The following is a 17,372-nucleotide window of genomic DNA, read 5'->3' as shown; positions in this document are numbered from 1 at the left end:
TGCAATTTGGAATTCCACCTCAGCAACTCTACTGATTCAAGGTGAATACAATAATCTTAGAAAATGTCATGTAATTGAATAACTGACAGTAATGTCAATGGGCCTGCTTATTTTTCCAACTGAAAACCTCAGTGTTATGTTTGAAATCCAGCCTCACTGATAAAGTTAATAGAAAAATTAAGCAGAAACATAAGATATATTCTACTGCCTATGTACACATTAGTCTTTACAGCCTTCTGCTTGGTCTGCCATGAAACTTTGCTTTGTCTCTGTGTCACTGTCATCCCAACACATTCCTGTGAATCTGCAGTTTTTGAGGTGTAACATAATGAAACTTGTCATGCAACAATTTCTTCTCCACTCCTCCTCCTCTCACCATGCAAAACTCTCATTATGGACATTGTACTGTAATGGTCTCATAATGTAATCTTGACATGAAGTAGAGCTTCTTCAGCCACACCAGGACTTACTGTGCACAGCATCTCTCAACACATTCAATTATAAAATCAATAAAAGCATGTGTGCTCAGGGAGCAAGCTACAATCCTTGCTGTTCTGATATGATTACACCATCTAATTGCATTTTTTTTTTAGCAAGAATAATATGATTATGTCTATGGAGACCAAATGTGAAAAGTCTGAGTCTTGCCATGCTGTAAAATTGTAGGGGGGAACAGTTGGTAATAAAATGATGCCTGATTACTGCTTATGTCTTCCCTCCTGAGTTCAAAGTGAAGAGGCAATCAGTCTGCTGCTGCTCTTTTCAGATGTATCTTAGATATCAGTGTCTCGACGGTGCAAATCTTTTTACAGATCAACAAGGATAAACCCAGAACCTTTACTTATATGTTCAAAGGATCAGAGAGAGGAACTGACCACAATATTACATTCTCCAGGGTTTACTCTGAGCCAGCAGGAAAGAAACCGTGGTGTAATTTCAGTCTCAGTTTTAAACTAAAAGTCTCACGTGGGGTATGTCACCAAATCTGCTTTTTATTATCTCCAAAATATTGCTGCTTTTCTCTCTGAGTGACACTGAGACACTGATGCATATTTTCATATCACGTAGGTTAGATTATTGCATTGTTCTCCGATTTGTTCAGTCCTCAGAATGTATTGTAATCAGTTAAAACTGATTCAGAATGTTGCATCACTGATAGTGACTCGGAGCAGAAGCAAGAGCATGTTACACCTAAAGTTCTCATACTGGTTGTATTTAAGTTTGTGTCTTCAGTGCACTTCATGGCTCTGGCTGTCTGACATTTTTAGGCTGGCTTTAGACTGGAATGTTTTATGGTGATTATTTACACTATCAAACTGTCGAAAGTTTTAGAACGCCACATTTTTTTCAGTTTGTAATTAAAATTCAACTAGCTCAAGTCCAATGAATAGCTTGAAATAGTACAAAGGTAGGCAGTGAACTGCCAGAGGTTAAAAAAAAAAAGGTAAGGTTACCCAAAACTGACAAATAATGTACATTTCAGAACTATACAAAAAGGCCATTTTCACGGAACAAGAAATTGGTGAAAAACTTCAAGCTGTTCTGCAGCAATTGAGGTTGATCAAGCCATGAAAGTTGGTGCTACCAAATCCCACAGGTGTCCCAACTTTTCTTGATTATTTACAACCTCCTCTGTCTGCATAAAAGTAGTGTTGGGACACACCATGGCACTATACCCTCCAGAGCATTATTTGAACAGTATTGTACTGCAGAAAGTAGTGTGTTGCTATTAAAATGGCAAGGAAAAGGCAATTGACAATAGAAGAGAGACAGACCATAATAACATTTTTAAATGTAGGTCTTTCCTACAGAGAAATTATGAAGAAAATCAAGGTGTCAGCAAGAACAGTTTTCCTCACCATCAAAAGGCATTCAGACACTGGAGGAAACTCTGACAGGAAGAGGTCTGGAAGACCCAAAGCCACAACAGAATCAGAAGACAGGTTTCTGAAAGTCAACAGCTTGGTGATAGGTGGCTCACAGGACAACAGCTTCAAACACAGCTTAATAGTGACTGTAGTAAGAAGTCTCAGTTTCAACTGTGAAGAGAAGACTTGGAGTTGCAGGTTTGACAGGTCCAGTTGTAGCAAGAAAGCCATTGCGAAGATGTCAGAACAAGAAAAAGTGTCACTAAGCCACTGGCTGAGATACATGTGCAGGGTAAAGAGACAGGCCAACAGGCGTTCTCGCAAAATAAGACAAGTTTATTTGCAGTACAGGTTAAATAACGGAACAGGAACTATAACTAGAGTCTAAGGACTACAACAGGAAATGCTCCTAACGGACACAGAACAGAATGAGTAACAAACTCAAAATACTGAGTCCTCTAGAGGGTGGAATTGCATCAACCAGAGCAAATGCAAAATACACGGAGAACAACTAGCCCACATAAAGGCAAAACCCTGGCAGGAAAGCAAAACAGGATCTAAGCAGCAAAGCTAAACCACAGTTCAGCCAGACTAGATTTAAGAAAACACTAGCAGAATAGCAATACTAAAGCTGGCTCGGAGATTAAGTGAGGAATTTAGCTGACACAGAGAGCAGAGAGGGGGGTATGGAAGGCTGTGGCTGGGGAATGGTGACGTGTGGCGTTTGGCATTTGGCTTGGCAGAGAGGGCAGGTACTGCAGATGTCATCACAACCAGCGTGGTGGATGAATTCCAACAGAGGAAGAAGGTGGGTGCAGGTGGATCCAGTGTACAGATGGAAGGTGCAGAAAGTCAAGGCCTTAAGCAAAGAGATCCGGATGTGGCCACTAGCAGGCAGGGAGTCTAGATGTGACTGTTTGACGGCTCGGGATCGAATAGTGTGCAGAGTCTGACTTTGTGGGAGAGGAAGTAGTTGGCGTCATTACTCCCACCTGCTTGTGCGCCAATTCCTGTTGATTGGATTGGCACTACCTGCCTGCCAGCTCCACACACACATGCCCACCTGAGGAAACAGAAGAAGGGAGGGGGAAGGGAGAAGACCTGCCACTACCTAGAGCCAGAGGTGGAGGGTGTGAGAAAAAGAGGTTTGCCTGGGCCATGGAACACCATCAGTGGACTACTGAAGACTGGTGGAGGTATTATGGACTGATGAATCAAAATTTGAAATCTTTGGTTCATCATGAAGGATTTTTGTATGCCGTTGAGTAGGAGAAAGGATGGTTCCTCAGTGTGTGACATCAACTGTCAAACATGGAGGAGGAAATGTGATGGTCTGGAGCTGTTTTGCTGGATCCAGGGTTGGTGACTTGTACAGAGTGAGAGGTACAGCCACAGCATTCTGCAGTATTCATGCAGTACCATCTGGTATGCGCCTAGTTGGTCAGGGGTCCATCCTACAGCAAGATAATGACCCACATCCTAAGTCCAAGCTATGCCAGAACTACCTGAGGAAAAAAGAACAAGATGGTAAGCTTGAAAACATGGAGTGACCAGCACAGTCTCCAGACTTAAACCCCATCGAGCTGGTTTGGGATGAAGTGGACAGAAGAGTGAAAGCAAAGTAACCTTTACGGGAACTTCCGCAGCAGAGCTGGGAAGAACTTTCTGAAGAATATTTGATTTCCATTGTGGAAAGAATGCCAGAAGTGTGTTCAGCTGTTGTATCTGCCAAAGGTGGATGCTTTGATGAGTACATTTTGTTTTTTTTTTTAACTTCATTTGTTTATTTATTCTATGCTTTCATTTCAGAGTAGAATAAGACATTAACATGCATAATTTCCAATAAAAAATTGAAAAATTGGGATGTTCTAAAACTTTATACAGGTAGTGTATGTCATTTAAAGATAGAGTAAGCCACTACAATCTTATACACATTTCGTCAGATTCAGTGAATATGTCCTCATGTTCCACTACTTGTCTGTTCTGCTTATTTAAATAATTTTTAAACAACTCCTCCTTACCAATATTGGCAAACCAATGTCTTTGCTGCAAATTAATCATATCTTTTCCACAATTTGTTGCAAATATTTTCCTTTTGTGCTAAATCTGCAAATAAAAGTAAAATAATAGTTGAGACAGACTACTCTTTCTCTTAAGGGCAACTGGGCAGTCAAATCAGTCACAATACACTCAATAGTTATTTTCCTGGTGAGACAACAAGGCAGTTGGCAGTTTTAATTGGTGGGAGATGTTAGACTAAGGCTCTAGGCATCCGTCTGCAAATCCAGACAGAAACACACTGACATTTCTGATGTCTCTATACAAAGCAAGAAATCCACAAATTCTACCAAGGAAAGGTGGCTGTCAGATAAAGTATTACCATAAATCAGAGCACTGTCTGGCCCTCTCTGTCTGCACATCGTTCAGGCCTTGAATAAAGAAACAGAGCTTCCTTGGATACTTCACAGGACCACATTAATCAACCTTGCTTGTCAGAATAGTGGTGTGCCACAGCGTTGCACTTTAACATTACTTGCATCTTTTAACCTGTGGCCTTGCTAGAAAAGTGTGTGACAGTGGAGAAAGTCTGTCTACAGGAAACATGCAATTACACCAGAGATCACCAGGCAAAATGAAACGGTGTGGATTACTGCACGTATTGGATATCAGAGCTAGCATGATGTCTTGGCAGGTATTAGCATTGCACATTTTGAAAATTATGCATCTTACCAGATTCTACACTTCCTTTACTGTCTGTCTCTATTATTTCTGCATTATGCAGACCACAGAGACACAAACAGATGCATCTCATTTGTGTGACAGTGATCTCTCCTCTGCTGCACATACTGGATGGATTAGGGTAGCAGTCACTTCCTTTCTCATACTTATTTTTAGTAAAACTTTGAAGGCGTTAATAGAAGGCATTAGATTTATCAGTCTAGCTCTCGGGTTTGTCCCAACAGTATACAATGGACTGCCTTGAAATTTGCTACAGGTACTAATGGTGAACGGCGGATGGATTTTATAAATTTAGAACAGGTGTTTTCAACTTTCCATCTGGCCTCCCCAGCAGGTTAAAATGTTAATTGCGCCGGCGTTTGGCTCGAATAAAAAAAAAAAAATTAAAAATTAGAACTACATTAATTCGTCTACCAATGGAATAAGGGGAACGCAGCTTTTGCTAGCAACCAAACTAATATCACTAGCCAATGGGAAGTAGAGTTGAGGCGGGTCTTAGAAAGAAGTTGAGATCCAGCTGCAGGTGAGTCCATTGTTGTCATAACTACAGTGACGTCATGGTGCGATCTCGCAATGATACAGAAATCCTTAACAAATCCGTGTATCCAGACTCAAAAAGCCGCATCACTGCCAAAATATAACCAGGCGGTCCTTGTGTAATTTCTGACCTTCCATGAAAATTACATCCAAATCTGTTAGTCCACTTTTTCGAGTAATGTTGCGATTAGGTCACCACCTGGGCCCATCTACTCCAGGTGTCAAACATGCGGCCCGCGGGCCAAAACCGGCCCACCAGATGGTCCATTTCGGCCCCCCGGGACGACTTTACATAGTGTAAAAAAACTACAGGGAAAACATTAACTGTAAATTGCAAATTTGTAAAACTAAATTTTAAATAATTTCTAGACCATGACAAGTTGTTTTGATCGTAAGTAAAATACTAGATTGTTCAGTTCCAGATAGCTGTGACTAAATGTTGTGTTCCTTTGTAGATAAACTCTAATCTGTCAGTTGTATTTTGTAAATGATAAATTGAGGCATAATACGATTGAAATTGAACTTGCTTTTCTAAAGAAATTTCAGGGTGTTCACGATGTTTTGTAAAAAGATAATTCATTAAATGTGATCATTTTCAGAATGTAGTTTTTTGAACTAAAAGAAAGGGAAAAAGTTGTGGTTAATTATAGGTTATTATGTTGTGATTTTACTGGTGCAGCCCACTGGAGATAAAATTGGGCTGAATGTGGAACCTGGACTAAGATGAGTTTGACATCCCTGATCTTTACTGTGAAAAACAAGAAAAAAAACACAGCCCTTGCATTTTCACGTTAGTGTATGTAGTTTCAGTATATTAAAAAAAGATGTCAGAAAGAAGAAATAGATAGGGGAGAGAAAAAAAGATTCAGCATACCAGTTCTTGTAGCACTGTAAATGTTTTTTAATTGAACTGTAGTTTTCTGTAGTAAACTATTTGTTTATTTTCAATTTTCTTATTTATTTCTGATTATTGAAGTTACCAGTTCTCAGAGCACTTTAATTTTTTTTTGCTTTTATTATTTGAACTGAATTATAGTTTGCTGTTTTTTTTAAAAAAATTTAATTAGTTGTTTTTTTGCACTGTAATTGGTTACATAGTTGTATTTCAGAATAAATAGTGCAAATGGTGCGCATATTGTTAAAAAGTGAATCAATGTCCTTTTCTGTGTCTTTTATATATTTGCACCTTGTTTTAGTGAGATGGAGCACCTACCACAACCTACTGACCTTTATTGTATTACTATAATCTGTCGTCTAGGTTTGTGAAGATATCGTAATTTCTTATTAGTTAACTAGATCGTGCCCCGACCCCCGACCCAAAAGCAAAAAAGTTCAGGCTCAGGATTATTTTTCACATTAAGCCCTGTGTCGTCAGTTAAATGCACTTTTAACCCTTTGATGCACAGCGTGGGTCTGGAGATACTCATTTTCCATTGGATTTGGGTCACTTTTGATCCATTTTGCACATCAAAGGGTTAATGTTGCATATCTGTCGCTGACATCATCATGGTGATGTTGACGGAAAGCAAAGTCAGTGTTGTGTGTTGCTGCTGCCGTGTTCATGCATTAACGTTGCACCAGAGAGTTTGCTCATTACTCTAAACTGCAGAGACAAAATGAGTATTTTTTTCTCTAGTACACAGTTTCTACGACTAGCGTAAATGTAAGAATATGTGTCTGAGCTCAGTTTCATTCTGACCAAATCACAAGAGATGTGACGTTTGTGATGTAATCACACATCAGAGCTCACTGATGCAGGTAATTGCAGGGAAAACATGCCATTCATCCTGTGTTGAACATGAATGTTTGTTACTGATAAGTTGTGTGAGTTGCTTAAATGTTAACTGTATTATTACCAACTGTTCTGGACCTTGAATAAAAATCCCAAGAGAAGCTGTTATAAAGTCTGATGTAACCAACATCCTAGTGACAACAAAACTCCAGGAAATAGTTCAAGACAAAACTTCCAGCAAAACTACTCTGTTGCAATTTTAGATTTGTTTTTTTTGTACAGATTAAACAAAAAAAGATAGAATTAATGAGCTTTCAAGGTGCTTCTACGCAAATGTTGTCACCTTTGGACAGATTCTTAGCCACACCCTGCTAATGCAGCAGTGTTCAAATAATTTTCCACTAAGCATTTGTGTTTGTCCAATTTTGTGTATCGTTGTTAAAGCCACCTCCTGGAAGTTTCTTTTATTTTGCCTCTCTTCTGGGCAGAGCAAAGACGTGGTTAAGGAAGGGACACCTGATTTATTTCTGGGTCAGGCCAGGACAGATGATAGGGGAGATAATAATGGAAGGAGGAGGTCAACATAAACATAGACTAATGTGACAACAATCAATACTTCCTGAAGGAGAGGTTCTTCCCTGCATTTGCCTTAAATTAGTGGGTCACTGGTGAATGTCTTCAGCCCACATTAACCCCAACTGACCTCTGTGTGAATTCAGTAAATGAAGTCTCTTGGCACCTAAAACAGATTCATCTTTTCATCTCTTCAATGTCAAAAGCAGTCAGATGCTTTGCTTTTCCTCCAGTTTTTGCTTTTCAGCTGTTGTTCACCAAGTTGTGGTGAATACTTTTAATCGGCATTGTAAATGCAGAACTTCCCTTCCCTTTCTCTGAAACACCCATGAGTCCATAATCGAGACTCTTCCTCTCTATCAGCCCCAATGCAAATATTTACCCCAGCAGAGCTCTATACAGAGACACAGTGCTGATGATGCTAATAGGGTTTATCCCCAAGATTTAGTGTTACCCGCAGTAGTGTGTGAATAATCTCCTGGGTCTCTGCCTTCTTTCCTTCTGTCCCAGCTGCCTCTAGTGTGTGATAAATCTGCTGCACAGCAAATACTTCTTTCTGACTTACTTACATACACATCGAGCATATAAAGGTCAAACAACAGGCTGCAGAAGGACATGCTCTGGCCGGTGTGCGTTAATATTTATAATGTTTAACCAGCTCAGAAATGAGTTTAACAGTGTTCTCTTAAAGCTGTTAGATCTACATGTAAGCTGTATGTGTGTGTGTGTGCATGATACAGTGTATATGCATGTGTGTGGTGAAGCAAGAGGGATAGAGAGACATCTGTTGGCTGCCTGGAGGGGTGAAAAGTCAAGTTGTCCCTGGGTAGAAAGACAAAAAAAGCGACTGAGACACAGTTAGCAACAGTGATTTATCAGAATAAGGGGAAAAGAAAAACATGGTTCAGCAAATTACTCTGAATGTCACCAGCTAAAGAACAAGCCGTCCATGCATCAGCAACATGAGCTGAAATAATCACTTTAAAATGTTACTTTATAATCAGCGTTTTGTTGTAAACTGCACAGTGTCTACTTCTGCAGTGCTGCAATTATTGTGTGTCTTCACAAGAGAAGCTCTGTACCCTCATCAACAGTATCTGATCATGAGGCAACATTTGGGATGACATAAATCAGTTTTCTGGATCCGAATGTCGCTAAGGACAGAGAGTCTGAGACTAGCCACATCAACACAGATTTGTTGTCTGATGATGCCGCGAGATGAGACAAGTAACAAAGAAATAAACAGAATATTGGTTGTACTGGAGTCCATTTAAAAACAAATAGGGATCCATTAGAGCATTGTTCTCTTTCACCCATCTGGTTCACCCAGACCTGCCTACAGTTATTCCTCAAAACAGTTGATGCCTACAGGGTAAGGGTTAGGGTCCAAACATCATTTAAGAGCACAAACACGTTTTTACCACACTCAAACCAAAGAACTATGTGATCACTAAAGCCTATATTTATTTGGAATAATTCAATTTTGTTGAAAAACATTGAAAAATGACATTGGTTTTAAATCTGTATGGTAAATATGAAACTAAAGCCAGCAGGTTCTCAGCTTAGCTCAGTATAAATACCAGAGACACAGGAAATCAGTCAGCCAAACTCAACCCAGAAGCAACAAGATCCATCTGCTACATCGACGGCTCACTAATGACAGTAACAGTTCTTTACTGAACTTGAATTTAATGAAGAAAAATCAAAACAAAAAATGAATACGCAAGAGCATCAGGTGCCAGATTACTTCTTGGTCGCTTGCAGAAATTTGGCCTTTTGTTACAAAAAAAGTAGCTTCAATGTGTTGAATCATGGGCTTTAGAAAAAGTGGACACCAAAGTTAGATGTCTGCTGTTCCTATAGTCTATCACATACTAACCAGCTGCTGCCACTGGCTTCATATTTGGCAAGCACCAGTCAGGCACAATATTACAACCATCCATCTATAACCCAGTAGATAATTTGGTCCTGCTATGTTTTTGGAGTGTGGGAGGAAGCCGGAGTACCCGCAGAAAACCCACACATGCACAGCGAGAACATGCAAACTCCACGCGAACCAGGGATCTTCTAGCTGCATGGTGAAAGTGCTAACCACCAAGCCAGTGTGCAGCCCAACATTAAAACGATCTGATTTAATATTTAGAACTCCATTTTTTATGTTACGTAATTTTGCTTTTCTGAGAAATATTTGAAACCAGAATTGTCCTTGAGAATAATAAAGTTGAACTTATCTGGTATTCTGGAGACCCTCCTTGTGGAACTAAAGCAGCTCTGATCATCCAAGTCATAGACATGGGATCTTTGGGGTGTTTCTGGTGTCTGGCAGCGGAAAGTTAGCAGCAGATCCTTGGTTCTTTGGGGATTTTGGGTTGGTGGGGTCTCTAAGGATCAGGCACATCCTGTAGATGGTCAATCAGATTGGATTCTGAGGAGTTTGGAGGCTGAGGGAACACCTTTGTTATGTTCTTCTAGACATTTGTCAGCAGAGCGCACCGTCCTGCTAGGGGTGCCATCGTGATAGGGTTGTGTTTGGTCTACAGCAATGTTTAGATGGGTGCTACATGTCAGACTAACATACACATGAATACTGGGACCCACAGTCTACCAGCAGAACTTTGCATTGTAGAATTCACTTCACCTGTCAGTGGTTTTAATGTCATATTGTAGCTCTCGGCAGGAAAATAAAGTAGTTTATGGACTAAAATGTCAATCTAATCTTTCAATTCTTCTTTTGTGACCTCTGCAATGGTGGTTTACACACTCAAATCAATTTAGGAACAACGCATCAAAATCACAGTGATGACTTCTACTCTCCCACCTAATTTTAGCTTAAATGATGACTTAATAAAAGTTGAGAAAATCTAAATAAATGCATGGAAACATCCGGGGATACAGTTCTAGGGGTATGTTTGCCATTTAAGAAGAGTAGCCCTTTGTGCACTTCAGTGTCTGATGAAAGCAGTTTGAAAATTCTAACCAGAAAATTAAAATGAACACAAGCATTTGGAGATGTCACTTGAGTATTATTTTAATGAAAGAATGAACCCAGCCTCTTTCAGCTCAAGTCAACTAAACAGAGGCTGTCGAGTGAGATTTATCTCATGTAAAGAAAAAAGAATTATAGCAAATACAGAGAGAGAATCAGCACAAAATGTTTATGAAAGCTTTAACACAGTTTTAGTAAACAGACATTTAAACACAAGAACACAAAGTTACATGATCACACTTGAATGCATATTTGACAATCTGTCAGATATGTCTTCTGGTTTGGTCAAAATTGTTTGTGTGTGTAACCAGTGACAGTACATTCAAAACACTCTGTATGTTGAGCGTTACCTGCTAGGCAGCAATCCCACAGGCACAACTTGTCATCGCATTGCAAAGTAGCATATTTTAATAATGTAAGACATGTAAGGGGTAAATCTCTGTAAGCTATCTGCCCCAGCACTGAAAGCCCGGGCCTGACTTTATAGGGTTGAGCATGTTGCATATTGTGTTTTATATCTGTTGGGTATAGTAAAAAATGGATCTTTTTAAAAAACCCATCAAGTATAAAGTCTGTATTCTCATAAAATTACAAAGTAGAGAATGTCAGAAAAGAATCAAGGCTCATCTTTAATGAAAATTTTTAACCTCTCATACTACAGAAGCTTTAGATTTTTTTGAATATTGCTATATTTGCAAAGCCACCTGCCATGCATGCCTGTAATCATCTTCAACTGTGACATGTAGATGAGATGTAGTGAGGATGTATGGGATATTACGTGACATTTAGGTTAGGAAGTCCATAAAGAATGCAGTTGAAGGCTGACAGTGAAAGAGCTGTTTTGTGGTGATCGTCATCTTCCTTTGAGTCTGCAGAGGAAGCAGGAAATATTTGAGAGGGCTATATTGTATTATGCTCTCTACATACAGCCAGGCTACATTCATGGATTCACAATTCCAGTTATCCTACATATGCTTTCTCCCTGTAAAGAAACCAAAGCCTCACATAGAAAGATGCATGGGTGTCTGATTATGCAAACTGAATCCATTTGCAATAAAGAGAAATGAAAACATGAAGCTAAATGAGGTTGCGAACTGGTTGTACAGTACCACATGATCCTGTGATCTCTTGATGCTGGATCTCTGAAGTGTTCCATTTCCTCAGGGCATAGACGGCTTGGCCAGAAGTCTGTCTGGCCCTTAGTATATCTACAACACATGGAGACACACAGATTGCATCATTGTTTCTACTGACTATGTATTAGATAGGACATTGATGGGGATTATCATCGCTACAAGTAGGGTAGTAAGCAGATTTCATAGTAGCCTTGTGGTAATGGTGCTGTTTTCTGAATCAAAAAGCTTGTTAGTGGTTGTTTTTATGATCATGCAGTGCGGTTTGTAAATTGATAAGCATAGCTACGATTTCCCCCAATAATAAAGTTTTTGATTTCTGTGACCTCCCAAGATTTTGTGCCGTAGTTTTTTGTTACCTTACAATAGTTTAGTGTTCCCTTGCCATAATTTTGGGTTCCCTAGCAAAACTTTTGTGTGCAATGTATTTAATATTCTTATGTATTCATATGAACTGTTTTGTGTTGGTCCAGTTCAGTTCTAACACACTGCCAGTTTAGAGAACCACTCTCATGGTAGAGACATGAAGGGGATATGCTGTGACACTTTACATGATGTGTTTATTGCTTATTTATTGTGAGGAAATACAAAAGCTATTGTGAGGAAACACAAAAGTAAGGCTAGATCATGAAGAAATTACTACGAGGGGACCACAACACTTATTGTGAGGTAACACAAAACTCTGTGTAGAGAAACTAATTTAGCTGTTTTGGTGTAGCTTAGCTTGCTACATTCCTCTGGGAGTAGTTTGAGTATAGTGAGTTTGCTACACCTTTCAAATAGTTTGGCAAACATGGACTGACAATAATGATACACAGTGCTTAACAAATTTATTAGACCACCATCCAGTGTGTTTGCCACCGCTGCCCTAAATTAATAGTATTGCTGATTACCAATTTTTTTTAATGCTTCTGTAATGGTTAATACACCAGTATGTGGAAGCTCTTTAATCAAAATTATATCTTTAATGCTAAAATACAATTGCTGTTGCTATCCAGGAATTTTCAATTTTACTGTTTTTCAAAAAAGCAGAAAAAAAGCAAATCACATTATTAGTTTTTGATTAAGATGCCAAATTACTGCATTTGTGAACAGAATAAAAATATTTTACTGGTTGTATGTTATTTCTGACTAATTTCTGACTTCTCAGAGAATTCCAGTGTGCTGGGTCAAATTCAGCTATAAAAATGTGAATTCAGTTTGAAATTCCTCACTCCTGTTCAAAATGGTGAAGTGCAGGGAACTCTCTGAGAAAGACAGAGTCTGAATTAAAGCACTTCATGATGCTGGATGGTCTTTGAGACAAATAGGGCAAGACATTAAGTGTTCTCACAGTGTGGTCAAGTATGCCTTGGACTCGATTGCAGAGACTGGTACTTACAAAATGTGCCAAGGAAGAGGCTGAAAATAAAAGCTAACTGAAGCAGATGTCACGCCCCTCAAGATTTTAAGTACTAGAGACAGAAGGAAGACCACTGCTGATTTTCAGGCAGTGATTATTGCTTATAGATCAGAATCTGAGAAAGTCTCCAGAATGACCATAAGCAGACAACTGAAGGAACAAGGCTTAAAGGGAAGACTAGCTGCTAAGAAGCCATTATTGAGGCCTGCAAACATCCAAAAACTCCTAAAAATTTGCCGGGGAGCACAGACACTGGACTGTAGACTGACTGGAAGAAGGTACTCTGAACGGACAAGTCCAAGTTTGAACTTGTAGGTCAGCATCATCGTATTCATATCCGCAGAAAAGCTGGAAAATGTTTTGATGCTAGATGCACTGCACCCACAGTGAAACACGGTGGAGGTTCCATTATGGTATAGGGTTCCATTTGTGGAAACGGCATGGGCAAATGAGTTCCAATGGATGGTATCATGAACCAGAAGGTCTACTACAACATCTTGGTGCATCATGACATCCCTTCTGGATTGAACCTGATTGCTCGTGGGTTCATATAACAAGAAGACAATGACCCCTAGCATACTTCAAAGCTGTGCAGAGACTACTGGACCAAGAAAAAAGAATCTGGAGTACTGGGACTGATGGACTGACCAAGTCAAATACCAGACTTGAATCCTGTTGAACAGATCTGGGATTTATTGGATTCAAAAATAGATTGCACAAAAGTTTCATCCAGAGCAAGTCTCTGAGAACAACTAGAAACTATTTGGAACTCAAAAGAGATGGTTGAAAAGTACGTAAAAACAATGGCAGCAAGAATGCAAGCTGTGATCAGGGCCAAAAGAGGTCATACAAAATATTAAGATTTTTAGTTACTGTATGTGAATAAGGACTATTTAGTTGATCCAGTTTGTTATCTGAGTAATAAATAACAATGCCATTTTGTTTTGAAACAAATTTTTGACAGATTTCTAAAATATTTTCTCGTTATGACAGGTAGTCCAAACAATTTTTTAAGTACTGTATGTGCTAAAGACATCGTTGTTTCAAAAGTATGTTCAAAACCTACTGTCTAGAACAGTGGCCATATTTTGCGTATTCTGCTGAAGGCTGCTGTGCCACTGGTTGAGGACAATGCAGCCAACACCAGCCAAACTCAACAATAGAGCAGTCTCCATGGGATCCTCCAGGGCAAACTGTCCTGCACTGCAGAGGAGAGAAATGGTGAGATTATTAAAGACAAAAACAGGGGAAGCCTCATCTTGATTAACTACTATCAACCAAAAAGCTAAAAAAAGACAAAAAGAATCAACTGTAACTAGTGTTAGTGGATCCAGTAAAGCTATGGAGAGAAAAGACAGATAAGTAAAAATAAAGAAAAAGAGGTAAATTCAATAAAGCTGTTTTGTTACCTTTTCTGCATTGACTGGTGGAGAATGCTAGCATTGTTCTGAATCCGGTCAAAGAGCAGAGCCATGTGGCACTCTAAGGGCAGCAAACAATCATTATCATTATCTTACAACAGGACAATGAATATTCCTCTAAGTGGGTATCCCCAGAGACCCTCTAAATGATAAGCCAATGGTCTATGGCTAATGGCTATTTTCTCCTCTTCTGTACCAAAAAAGAATTAGAGATCCACTGTGTCTTATTTTCAAGTGTAGAAATAATGCTGAGATGTGCATGATGTATATGAGGTTCTGAAATTAAAAAGTTGAATTTATGATAAATACCAGAGCGGGGCTTTCTGTTACTTCTGGTTATATTTATTTTCCACCATTTCCAAGTGTAAGAAAGAGCCTCTACACTGGCTGTATCTAAAAATATAAACACTATGCATTTTAGTCATGACCCTGCATCCTATCAGATGAAATTCTCAATGTACTTTACACAAGTAGAAGAAACACATGGAAATTTAGTAGCAGAAGGTCATTGTACAGAGTCAGAAAGGCTTTTAGTAAGACCCCACAGCAAAGAAACACTGTTATTTTGACACAGTCCATCTGTTTATGAGCAAACAGGAAATTGAGCTGGACCTGTGGGTGTGAAAAGCTGACACTTAAGTCTGTCACAAGATGTGTGTCAGTGAGGCCATCCACTATCCAACATCTTCTCTATGGCACCAAGGTTAGGCAGCACCGTGTAGTTATATATTGGCTTACTATTTAGTAATAATCATGTCTGTATCTGAAGTAAGACACTGCTGCTGCCTACACATTGCTAAACAAGTGTCTGAAGTTTAATATGGCAGTCCACTTCCATTCTCGGTTGTACAGGTGGGTCAATATATAATTGCGGGACTTTTTGTAACATAGTTGACAGGTATCATCGTTGACATTTTTGCTGTTTTCAGGCCTAAAATCAGCATGGCCCTCTATAACCAAATACCATGTGGCATTTTTACAGAAAGATTCTTCTAAATATTATATATACAATTGAGTAAAATTGAAAGTTATTTGTAAAGTTATTGTAGTAAACCTGTTGACATGCGATAAATCCACACTTGACTCACACACTACTTTATATTAAATAACTAAGAAAGATGAGAAAGAACATACATTGGAGTCTTGCCAGTCTTTTTTTCAGGAGGAAATGACATCATGTAGAGCAGGTCATGTGATTTAGAATTAACACACTTCCTTTAGAGGCGTTTTTGTAATGGGTAGCTTAGTTGAAAGTGATTTCTTGGACACACATATAGTTTGTTATTTTCCATATAAAATGTGATATATTGCCAAAAAAAGAAACATCTGTCATGATTATCTCAACTTAATAAAAAGAACACAATCCAAACTGTTTCTGAATCAGCTCATTGTATTATTGTTTAGCTAATTAGAAGGTGGTTGTTATTAAATGGGGACGGTTATTTAGTTGACATTTTAGTGATATCCAGTCATTTTTTATTAATAAGTGATTGTTTCCATAATAAATAATTATGGAATTGTAAAGACATGATCATTATGAACATAAAAAACATTAGTTTTTTTTATTTTCAATAAAAATGTTTGCAGTATATATACCATGGACTTCAAAAGTCCCTCACTTAGATATTGACCCAAGTATTGCCAAAGCAATGCTAAGATGACTACGCTTTGTTTCTTTAAGAGTTGTATTTTCAGCTCTTCACACATTCAAAAGAAAAAAGGTTCAAAAGAAAGAACGTGCGAAGAGGAAAAGGCCACATAGATTTGCAGAGTCAAATAAAGATTTTTTATTTATTAATTTATTTCACTTTAAATGAACCATAATAAATTCTTGCATGTGTCCGTCAATTTTCAGCTCAAATTACTGCAAAGCTGGTTCTTCATCATGACTGTATAAACCCTGCTTTTAGTCCTGTTCTAAACAGGCTCTGTGTCTGAAATTTTAAATGTAATTCAGCCACTGTAGTCTACACTCCCTTCAGGAAGAAGACTCTCTGTGTCTGTGATCGTTGAATGCACGGCAGCTGACATGCATGTGAATGAATGTGTCAGACCAGAACATACTGCTGCTTCTAACTTTCTCTCTAAACGAGCATTTTATATGGACATATTGCTGAATTCTCAGCACAGCAGGAAACTCAGTATGTGTATGGAGATTTCGTCAGATGCAGTTACTAAATCAGTATTTTAGCGGTGCTGAGCAGCAGCCTGGAAATGATTAAAACGTGACTGCTGGTAAACATGTAAGCTTCATGGGCTGGATTTCAGTCTGTTACATGCTGGTTGAGTTGCCTGACAACAGAAATGGAAAACATATCTAAATGAGATCAGTTTTATTGGGAATTTGGCTGTGTTAAAGTGTAGCATATGTGAGCACAGAGAGTGGGAGAGAAGACATTAAGGGCGGATAGTAGCAGAGTTTCTGTTGCACTGAATCACAGAAGGTGACAAATACACAGTAACCCCCAGTCTTAGAGTATCGTTCAATTTCTGATTATCCTTCAGCATTATAATGTCCACAGAGCACTGACATGGGGGCATATGATCAAAGCTAATACTAATATTATTCACCTTAGCAGTACAGAGGTTAATAGTAAGTATTTTTCTATTGTTGTGGTGACATTGCCATCAAAAATGAAAGTAATCCACTAGATCTTTGGTTCATCAGATGGTGAGAGTGCATGAAGACTCTTATGTTCCCTCTTGTAGCAGATCTAAAGTTTGTCAGACTCAAGCAAATCATGCCAGAGCTAACAGAAGTGGCTCTAGACAGTAAATAAACATGGCGGACTGTTAAGCATCTCACTTTGGAAGCAGGGGGCAGTGAGAGGGCAAATTTTTATGTGGAAGACTATTAACCAGATTCTTACTGGCTTGTGAGGTGTTGAGGGAGGTCTAGAGGAATAGTCTGGCAGTATTTAAAAGGCAGCAGTTTTTTCACAGCTTTCATTTTTTTTCCACATCCAAGTCTCTCTATATAA

The 17,372-nt window shown here is 38.8% G+C and overlaps 1 protein-coding gene across 2 annotated transcripts in view; it reads right to left on the bottom strand.

The window, feature by feature from the left end:
• Positions 1 to 10,461: 10,461 nt before the first annotated feature.
• Positions 10,462 to 17,372, bottom strand: part of LOC111578245 (cilia- and flagella-associated protein 46) — a 66,999-nt gene continuing 60,088 nt past the window's right edge. For both annotated transcript variants that reach the window (XM_035954920.2, XM_035954921.2), the window contains exons 56-59: positions 14,380 to 14,452; positions 14,037 to 14,173; positions 11,545 to 11,643; positions 10,462 to 11,304 (exon numbers count right to left, since the gene is read on the bottom strand). In XM_035954920.2, the coding sequence (XP_035810813.2) occupies positions 11,210 to 11,304; positions 11,545 to 11,643; positions 14,037 to 14,173; positions 14,380 to 14,452 (404 nt within the window). In that variant the 3' untranslated portion in view covers positions 10,462 to 11,209. The remainder of the gene's footprint in view (positions 11,305 to 11,544; positions 11,644 to 14,036; positions 14,174 to 14,379; positions 14,453 to 17,372) is intronic.

The sequence above is a fragment of the Amphiprion ocellaris genome, chromosome 16, assembly GCF_022539595.1.
Source record: "Amphiprion ocellaris isolate individual 3 ecotype Okinawa chromosome 16, ASM2253959v1, whole genome shotgun sequence".
NCBI classification, from domain to species: Eukaryota; Metazoa; Chordata; class Actinopteri; family Pomacentridae; genus Amphiprion; species Amphiprion ocellaris.
Note: the sequence above shows the minus strand (reverse complement) of the source record. Positions and strands in the feature narration are given on the sequence as shown.